This window comes from Penaeus chinensis, chromosome 27, assembly GCF_019202785.1.
Source record: "Penaeus chinensis breed Huanghai No. 1 chromosome 27, ASM1920278v2, whole genome shotgun sequence".
NCBI classification, from domain to species: domain Eukaryota; kingdom Metazoa; phylum Arthropoda; class Malacostraca; order Decapoda; family Penaeidae; genus Penaeus; species Penaeus chinensis.
The window spans coordinates 7,853,338-7,863,337 of NC_061845.1; the positions used below are offsets into that span (position 1 = coordinate 7,853,338).

Below are 10,000 nucleotides of genomic sequence, written 5' to 3' on the forward strand. Positions count from 1 at the left end.
CTAGGGGTGAACATAAATGATGCAGACCTGATCCTTTCCCTGAAAAAGAGACTCTGGGAGAGACTGACACCGTTGAAAGTTCTTGTTGGAAGAGAACATGGCATCAATGTTAAGCTCGCTAGACTGTTTTACTTGGGATTTATAAGATCAGTTGTAGACTACCATGCACTGCACTTGTTGCAGTGTAAGGAATTAGAAATAAATAGCTTGGAGGTAGTGCAAAATGAAGCCATGAGGATTACCCTCGGCGCCCAGAGAACAGCAAGGATAGTAAACATGAGGTCGGAACTTAACCTACCATCCTTCTCTGATAGAATAATATTTATTTCCACTATATTTGGGGTCAAAGCTCTGAGGGAACCCTTGTATCTTTCAGACTTCCAAAAATAAATGCAGCATAAAATCACGCAAGCAAGCGTGACTAATCACACACACGCGCGCCCTCTAATACACAAAATCTCCATGAACATTACAAAGCTCAATGTCCCAATTAGTAAAATACCACAGGGTCGATCCATTCCACCATGGAAAAATTCAAAATTGATCGTGCACCTTACGTGTCTACCAAAAAAAAAACAGTGTACATAACTGCGTGTTACAACAAATTGCATTAGCAACGGTGAAGGAACACACAGAGTCTATGGGCGATGATGTATATGAGTGTTACGTTGACGGATCCGTACAGTCTGGATACAAAGCTGGTTGTGCTTGTACTGTATACACAAATGGCCTACTGAAACATTAAGTTAATATGAGAGTGCAAAATTGGGCCAGCACTACACAAACGGAACTGGCAAGTATAATCCTTGCAACGGAATTCGTAATGTCTCGGGGCTCTGGAGTAGTTTTCTGTGACTCTCAGAGTGCTCTTCGGACACTAAATTCTTTCAAAGCAGGTGGCGATGAGGAAATTGTGAGTTGCATTAAGCGTAACGTAACTTGTGCAATAGAGAGTAATTTTAACATTCAATTTGTATGGATACCATCTCATGTTGGCATAAGCAAGCACGACCACGTCGACAAATTGGCGAAGGAAGCCTGTAGCAAAGATACTGTGAACATAGATCTTGGGATGCCTCTTGCTAGGGTTGCACATATATTGAAAAGTTCTCATAAGGAAGAACTGTTAGATCTGACGAACACTCAAAGGCCTGAAAGCTGTACCATAAGGCACTACGATCAGCATAGAGATAGCAAGCCCTCCTATGGGTGGCACCGAAGTCAAACCAGACAATGTGACGTGGTTATTGCCAGAATACGTTTAGGTTACAGAATGTATTGGCAACTGCACGGTGCAAGAAGTGCAGATGAAACTAAATGTAGACTGTGTAACGAAGAAAACAAGCGAACGCGTGAGCATTATATCTCGTATTGTCATGTGATACAGCCTTTCAGACCACCTAACATGAGGTATAAAGAACTATGTGAATATTTCATTTCATCTGATACATTTGAAGATATACTCGTATTATATCCTAAATTTACTATTTAAAACTGCCGTAAACAAAAAAACAGTGTTATGTAAACACGGCAAGATCATATCAACGTATTATTTTTGTATGATGTATGACATGTTTCTATATTACCATGTACAATTACAGTAGTCACAGACTACTGTACTGTGTCAGATGTATATAAAACTGTAATCATGATTGCCCACGCCTGAGCAGATAGCCAGGGTGGTAAATAAACTTACTTAACTTAACTTAACTTAAAAGGTTACCTCGACGACAGGTGTGATGTAATTTGATACAGATTACTGTATGCTGATTTCGCCTCATATAAATATTCACAATATTAAGAAATGAGCATAATATGCATAGAGGACTTGATAGCCCTTCTAACAATAAATTTTCGTATAACACATCAGTTGAATTTAACAAACGTTTTTGGACATATATAGACGGTATATTATACTGTTACACAGTATACATCATCTTAATCTAAAGTAAAACTTGTTACGTGTCGTGTACAAGGTGCTGCTTTAGAATTCGCTGGTGAACGCGTCCAAAGTCTTTTATCCGCCAGCAACTTAAATCGTTAATTCGGACGGTCTGATGCTGCAATAAAGATAAACTGCTTTACCGCTCACGTCTAGCGTTTCGATGGCGTATAGAATACTAGTCCAGACGACGACGGCAGAGTGTGAGGGAGTACGTCCTTTGCTGCTGGGTGCAGTGTCCAGTTTTCTTTTTTATGATGACACCAAATTAAACCCGATTGGAAATGAAATATTTACCCTCCTTGAGACTATATGGAAGATTAAATTGAAAGACTATTCAGATAACCCAATGCGTGATGGATAAACAGCACAAATACACTTAGCATTTTTGTTCCCATACACTTTTTTTTAAGGAAAAGGATAAGATAAATATGTGAAGCTTTTTTTTTTTCTCATTACAGAATCACCCATTTTAGCTAAGAGCTCCCTTGCTCAAAGGACAACAGCGGCTCGCATCAATTACTCTTGTAGCGCCCTCTGGGAACCTCTCAAATATTTCATCCAGATGGGCAGTATCTGTTAATTCCTTTCTGTGGTTTCTCTAAAAGTTATCTTCAGAACCCACACTACAAAAGAAGAAGAATCGTACAGGGTATTTATGATCTAATTTCAGCCTTAGAGGTAACTGAGAGAAGGGGTAATATCAAAACACTGAATGAGCTTACAAATTTTAGTTGACATTATAAATCATGAATCATTACTCTTTTACAAGAAAATAAACATACATTTACCAAAATGTCCAGGTACTACAACCTGTCACTCTTTACACTAGTTGGTCTTCTCAGCTATCTTCTTTCCTTTTCTTCATCCATCTCCTGGGCTCCCAAAAGATGTTATTTTCTTTCATTCTTGTGCACAGTACCAGGAACAAATAAATCCAATCTTCAGCAAAACCGAAGAAAATCAAAACAAAAACATAAAAATTAAAAATAACTAAAAACATAAACCATAAACCATAACCCATTCCTAGAAAAGAAACAATATTCTAGTTTAGGAATGATAAAACAATATAAAGTTATAAATCTAAACAAAGCATTTCTTGAAAGAACAAAATATTTCTTGCAAACAAACAAATCATGTATAGCATTTATGTTATTATATATGATCTGAGTAATTGTATGCACATTATAGTAATTTTTGACTAAACATCATTTTAACAGTATACAATTATAAATGTTAAGAACAATTACGCTTTGAATGGGTTTTAAATTCTTAATAATAATGAGAGAGACACATCGGGATGTTGTTCAAGTGCCATGTGCCAGCCTCGAGCTGTGAAGAACACATACTATTTATCTCTAATTTCTAGTCTGATCTCAAATATTTACTTTCTTTTGTTCTATAAATCAAATATATTGTATTTTCTGATCTTATTAATTATATAATTACAGTTGAATATTCTTTCTTACCTCGGATATTTCACGATAATCTAAAAGACTTTCAGGCTGTTTTATGGCACTCTTCTCTGATCTCTCTCTCTCTCTCTCTCTCTCTCTTTGATTATAGCAATAGTATCAGGCTTTAGTACTGTATATATTTCAAAATTTAAAGTCTACTCAGATCACATATAGTACAAATATATAATTCTTCTTAACCTATACATGCATAATTTTCAGAACTTAAATTAATTTTTCCATTAACAAAAATCGTACATATTGTTTTCGTCATCAAAATATAAATTATACAACCTTAATATAATGGTGTTATTGACATATAACAGTGTACCCTTTAAATAAAGAGAATATATGGTGGGGTAACAAAAAAATTTAATACTTTGTAGGGTAAACTATTACTTTTATCTTACATAGTTTAAGACAAAAACTGAGGTATACATAAGAAATACATATGCATAAAGACCAAGTGAGGTATATACAGGGTGGTTTCTAGGTGAATTTTTGGGTCATTCTAACTCCACCTCCCTTGTGCTCATTACACTCTTGAAACGCCACGAGGGAAAATATCACTTTCAGTTTTCCCTAGGAGCAGCACTTCATAAATATATCAATGGAAAGTAAGCAAAAAGAGTTTTGCACATAATACATAATTGTAAAGTAATTGTTTCCATTGTGTTACACAAAAAATAATGTTCAGTGTGTAGCTTTCTCGTTAACCCATTGCCGCCGAGGAAAATGAATAAAAAATGGGGAAAATGCTGTGCTCATTTTTTATATTTTTTTGTGAAATGTTTCTACACATAGATGGCTCTGCCTTACCTGATTTCACCTTTCCTTGAATTGGCGGGAAATTGTGTTTTTTACTAGTGCTATGAATATCGATGGTGTTATTTTTATTACAAACATTATAATTACTATAATGTTATAAACATTAGTAACAGTAAAATAAGATAACGTAAAATATTTTCGTAAATTAAAGAAAAGGGTAAACGGGCGAGACAGGCAGTACTCGTAATCGGCTCATTGGTGATTTAGTACAAGTGTAGCCATCAATGTGTAAAAACAGTTAAACAAGTAAACTCACAGTGATGCCCGTCGCGAATGGGTTAAAGCGAAGCCTTACATTATTTTGGTTTCCCTTAGAATTCCCGTTCTTTTGTAATTCTGCTGAACACAGAAAACGTGCCGTAATGTTGGAACCGCTGTTACACGGTCAGTCAAGGAGGCTATATATATAAATATAATTTGTAGATAGAGTGTCTTATAAATATTATATCTATACATCTATTTAGATATAGTATTTTGTAGATACCTTGCGGTCTGTAATTTAATGTGGGCCCGGAGAGACCTTCTATTTCTGCCGATTTCTTGTGCATGATGACTGACACGCGCAATGCCACGTAGTATTCTTTATTGATTGTGATACGATGTCTTTGAAGTTATGTTGTTCGTATGTGATGTGTGTTATGCCTTAGTTTTATGATATGCTTTCAAAAAATTAGGCGCTGAAAGGATTTTGGTTTTACATTTGCCTTATTTATATCTCATATCTTCTATGCTCATTTTACTTATTTATTGTAATTAATTTAAGCTGCAGAATGAGGAAATATAAGATTAAAGCCAGGTAAAATATGCGATATATGCCGACGAATAAGCGCTGTCAATCATCGCTTGTAAAACCAGTCCAACTTACAAATCGTGGGCATAAGCCAGCGTCTAAAAATACTTTAGTGTGCGCTGAATTGGTTACCATTTTCTATTATCCCCTTGACCCAACCTAACATTCTCGAATCCCCCCCCCCCCCTCCTCCTATTCTCAGCCTACCCCATGTTTGTCATTTATTAGCCAAACCTGCGCAGAAGTCTCAAGTGACAAGACTTCACATACAGACCTTGGTATTCAATCACCAGGCACGTGATTGTTATTTTTTTTTTTTCGAGCAATTTTGAATTACCTAATATGGGTCAAGTTTATTCGTTTAAGTTTGTTTTGCGAGAAAAAGGATAACTATATTCCGATCCGTTTTTTTTTTTCTAGCCTACTGCGGTTATTCTTGCTTTCGCCGTGTTTATAGCTTCCAATATTTCTACTAAGACCAAGAGGAATTCCAACAAGGATTGTTGGATTAATAGCAAGTCTGTATACAGGCACTGAAAGTGCTGTAAAGTTTGGTGGGGGCCTGTCGAGCTTCTTCCCTGTTAGTTCAAGTGTGTTCTTGCACTAACACTTTTCAACACTTGCATGGATTGGATACTGGGTAGAGCTATTGTCCAAAGTCACTGTGGAGCAATTCTGGGTCATATCAAAGTTACAGACCTTGACTTTCCTGATGATGTTGCCATTCTATCTGAATATCTGGAAACCCTAGCGGCGGCTCTTGATGCATTTAGCAATGAAGCAAAGCCCCTGGGGCTAGAGGTCTCTTGGACCAAGACCAAGATCCAAGATCTGTGTAGTCGGTACGTGCTTGCAGTGAAAATATCGAGGTCACAGAGAGCTTTTTATACCTCGGTAGTGCAGTTTATGACTCCGGGCTGTCAGACCAGGAAGTCAGTAGACGGATTGTCCTGGCAGCAGGGGTTACGAAATCTTTCGACAAGAGTATTTGGAGATGCCGGTACCTGCGCAGAAGGACCAAGCTACGTGTCTTCAAAGCCCTGATACTGCCAGTTTTACTATATGGTAGTGAAACCTGGACGCTATATTGTGCTTTGAATCTCGTGTTGATGCCTTTTGTAACAGATCCTTGCGCCGGATCATGGGGTACAGTTGGTGGGACCACGTGTCCAACCAACGGTTGAACCGTGAGACCGGTACAGGACCTGTTACTTGCACAATCCGCGATCGCCAACTCAGGCTATACGGCCACTTGTCTCGATTCCCGCAGGATGACCCTGCCCACCAGGTTGTCTCTGTTCGAGACAACCCTTGGTGGAAGAGGCCTGTAGGACGACCGAGTAAGTCGTGGGGCTTAGGCAAATCGATCAAACCTGTCGTGAGGAGCTAGAGATGGACCGGGCCCCTGCCTGGCGGCTCCCCATGAGGGACCCTCGTAAGTGGAAGCGAAGGGTGGATGCAGCTATGCGGCCCCGCCGGCGTTAGCTCCCAAAGGATGATGATGAATATTTCTACCGTATGAGCTGCCTTTACATTCCTACTCCCTCCCTGTTTCATTTCCGTCCACCCTCTACGATTTTCTTCCTCCCCCTCCCTGTTTCGCCTTTCTCACCCCCCCCCTCCTTGTTTCGCCTTTCTCACCCCCCCCCCCTCCCTGTTTCGCTCTTCCACCCCCCTTTCCCTCCCTGTTTCGCTTTTCTTTTATTGGTCATGATTGTACTAAGGAAAAACGGAGATACCTTCCCGTTGCCTTCCTCCAGGTGATTAAATTGGTAACCATCTCACTTCACCATCATACTAACCTACCATTGTATCCATCGGAATGCTTCGGTCTATAAAAATCCGTTAATGCAACCCAGACCGCCGAGTCATGAATCTCGGTGCTAGATGAGATAAATTAATACAGGAATGGATGTGTTGGTATTTGCGTCAGGGAAATTTTCTTTCACATGCAATTAAGTATAACAAATATGTAACTTTGTTCAGACCCAGTGCAAGTAGAGAGTAATAATAGGGAACGGGTGCTAATACCATACAAATGGGTCAGGGAGCATGCAGCATATCGCTCAAACCCACATTTAGGATTTTTTTTTTTATCAAGTAAGGAGACTACCAAATGTCTGTTGTGTCCAATACACGGGTCAACAACTGAATCATTGATTGGACTCTAGATATAAGTCGTAATGATGAAGGATAAGAAGAATTTGTGATGAAACACGTAAGAAACTCCAGAACAAGAGAAATTCACAAGATCCAATATTAGATTTTCCTTATTTATTGTACTAATTTTGATATTAGTTTTCTTTTTTTCACTTTATTTTATTACTTCAACTTAGACAAAAAGGCAATAGGCAATGAAGATGGCAACAGGAAGCTTACTCGAGCTTCTAATAGTCTCATAATGAAATAAGAAGGAATGTAGGAATGTGACAAAATCCCATGTACATAGATCAGGGCTACTCAACCTTTTGAGTGTTGTAGCGGGACCCCAGGCTCCAGGAGGATAAAAGTATAATTAAATAAAATGAAGTAGCACTACATTAAACAATATATATATTATGTATGTATACTTTTTTCCATTAGAAAATTATCAATATTAATTGTTTTTGAGTAAAAAATATCCAAGTCCTGTTATATTTTAGCTACAATTTTTTGTTTATATCCACTAGTTAGCCTTATATTTTATATAAATAAGTCAGAGTGAATGTGAAATTAATAAAAATCATACAGAACACTATGGAATACTAAGATTGTTGGTTTTATTTTCATAGTTAAATGTAGAATATTTATCCGGACCTCTGCAGATAGTGGACCTTGTCTAATTGGATCTTTGCTCATAATAGTTGAGTAGCCCTGCTATAAACTCAAATTTCCCAATACAAGTCAGGCTACAGTGTAACTGTACGTATGTTCCCTTATTTATTTATTTATTTTATGAATCCATTCCATAACCATGATTTATTTCACGCTTACATTTGTCCACCCAACCAACGCAGAATGTTTACAATAGACAGGGCCTCATTAACCACCACAGTTTTCACTTCATCCCTGGCAGACTAACATGGGAACACTTACACACATAATTCAGCTCGACTTTACATACATATGGGAATAGAGAGGTCCTAGTATGTACTTTCTTTAGTTTAAACACATTATCACCGCATGGCTGAGTTCTGTGGCGACAGCTGATTGGGTCATATACTCATCAAGTTTATGGAAAGGTCATCCGTGATTGGTAACTCCACAGCAGGAGTATGGTTGGCTGTCCTGCTACTTAATGGGCGTGGCCTTGAAGGGGACCTGGATGTCTCCTGGAATTCCCCGAAACCCCCTTTCTCTATATCTGTCTATCTATTTATCTATTTATCTTTCCCCTCTTCCATACCTACAACCATCCCTACCTCTTTATTATTTCTTTTTTCTCATGACAACCGATATAATTCACAGCATGTCGGTTTCGTTTATTCATTTACACCTACTTTTATTAGTTTTTTTCAATATTTCATGGATGTTATATGTGCATATACAAAAAAATATTAATTAAAGGGAGTAAATATCGTGTTTTTTTTATTTCTTCAGTCATTACATTTGAGACACAGGTTCTAAGCCTAAAGGAAAAAGGGACGAAGAATTACAGAACAAAAGGGAGAAAGCAATGCCAAAATTGGATAATGAGGTTTCAATAAATACTTAATACTAATAAATAAATAAATACATAGTTAAATAAACAGGCGTTTTCCAAATACAGGTCCTTGTCTTGCCTATGATTCACGCTAAAACTTATATCGTTAAATATTCTGTAATTACGGCATCTAAGTTTTTGAAAATGATAGTCTTAAATTTTCTTCAAATATAACTCGAAGAAAACAGTAATATATGGATGATAAAGCTACATTAATAGTAATTAATAAGGCGTCTGAACAAGGATGAGTTATTCCGAAAAGCCTGCCAAACTTCAAATAGTTTTCAGCACTATCTAAAGTCAATTCTTACCTAAAATAAATATGGCACTACATCATGGCACCATCTGTCTTTCAAATACACTAAAATGCCATCGAAGTGTTAGAATGTTCTTGATAAACATTCTATTTATTTATTTATTTATTTTTCATTAAACTATGACGTCCGAAAATAAATGAGCAAACGAGACTGTGCATTCTGGGAACGCTTTCCAACACTCTCCTTTTTCTTTGCCGTGTCTGCCAGCTTCCATATATTTCCCGTGTAGAGTGTCGATTTCGTTCTCCATGCTTTTAATACGGTATTCAGCTTTAATTAAATCTCTGTTGGAAAAGAAGAAAGAAAAAGGAAATTGAGATTTGTTACAGTAGCGGAAGGAATATCTTACACTTTTGCAGGCATACGAACACTTTTCTTAGTTGTTGGAAAATATGTATAAAGTGGAGCATAAAGATACACATTTGAAAACAAAAAATAGATTTTTGATAGTAATGTTGGAAGTGAAAGTAGGCATGAAATCATACACACACAGATCCAATCGTCAAAACTGTAGAGACCCTGGTACTGTCTCTACAGTATGATAGGTTGCTTGTCGACTGCCTTTTACCGAATCAAGGAGGAAGGAAAGAGGAGGAGGAGGAGGAGGAGGAGGAGGAGGAGGAGAAGGAGGAGGAGGAGGAGGAGAAGGAGGAGGAGGAGGAGGAGGAGGAGGAGAAAAATAGTTTTTCATGCAAATCTATACCGGGGAAGAGGAGGCAGCGGCAGCGGCGGAGGAAGAGGAGGAGCAGGAGGAAGGGAGGAGGAGGAGGAGAGGAGGAGGAGGAGGAGGAGGAAAAGAGGAGGAGGAGGAGGAGGAGGCGGAGGAAGAGGAGGAAGGCGGAAGAGGAGGAGGAGCAGGAGGAAGAGAGGAGGAGGAATAGTTTTTTCATGTAAATCTATACTACTTGAACACACACATCCTCAGATAATATTTCAACAGCAACATCAGATACTAGTACTACTGTTACGTCTACTATTTCTATTGAA

General features: G+C 38.0%; 1 protein-coding gene across 1 annotated transcript in view; it reads right to left on the bottom strand.

The window, feature by feature from the left end:
- Positions 1 to 8,568: 8,568 nt before the first annotated feature.
- LOC125039729 overlaps positions 8,569 to 10,000 on the bottom strand; it is a 10,230-nt gene continuing 8,798 nt past the window's right edge. The window contains exon 5 of the mRNA XM_047633962.1: positions 8,569 to 9,297. Within this exon, the coding sequence (XP_047489918.1) occupies positions 9,126 to 9,297 (172 nt within the window). The 3' untranslated portion in view covers positions 8,569 to 9,125. The remainder of the gene's footprint in view (positions 9,298 to 10,000) is intronic.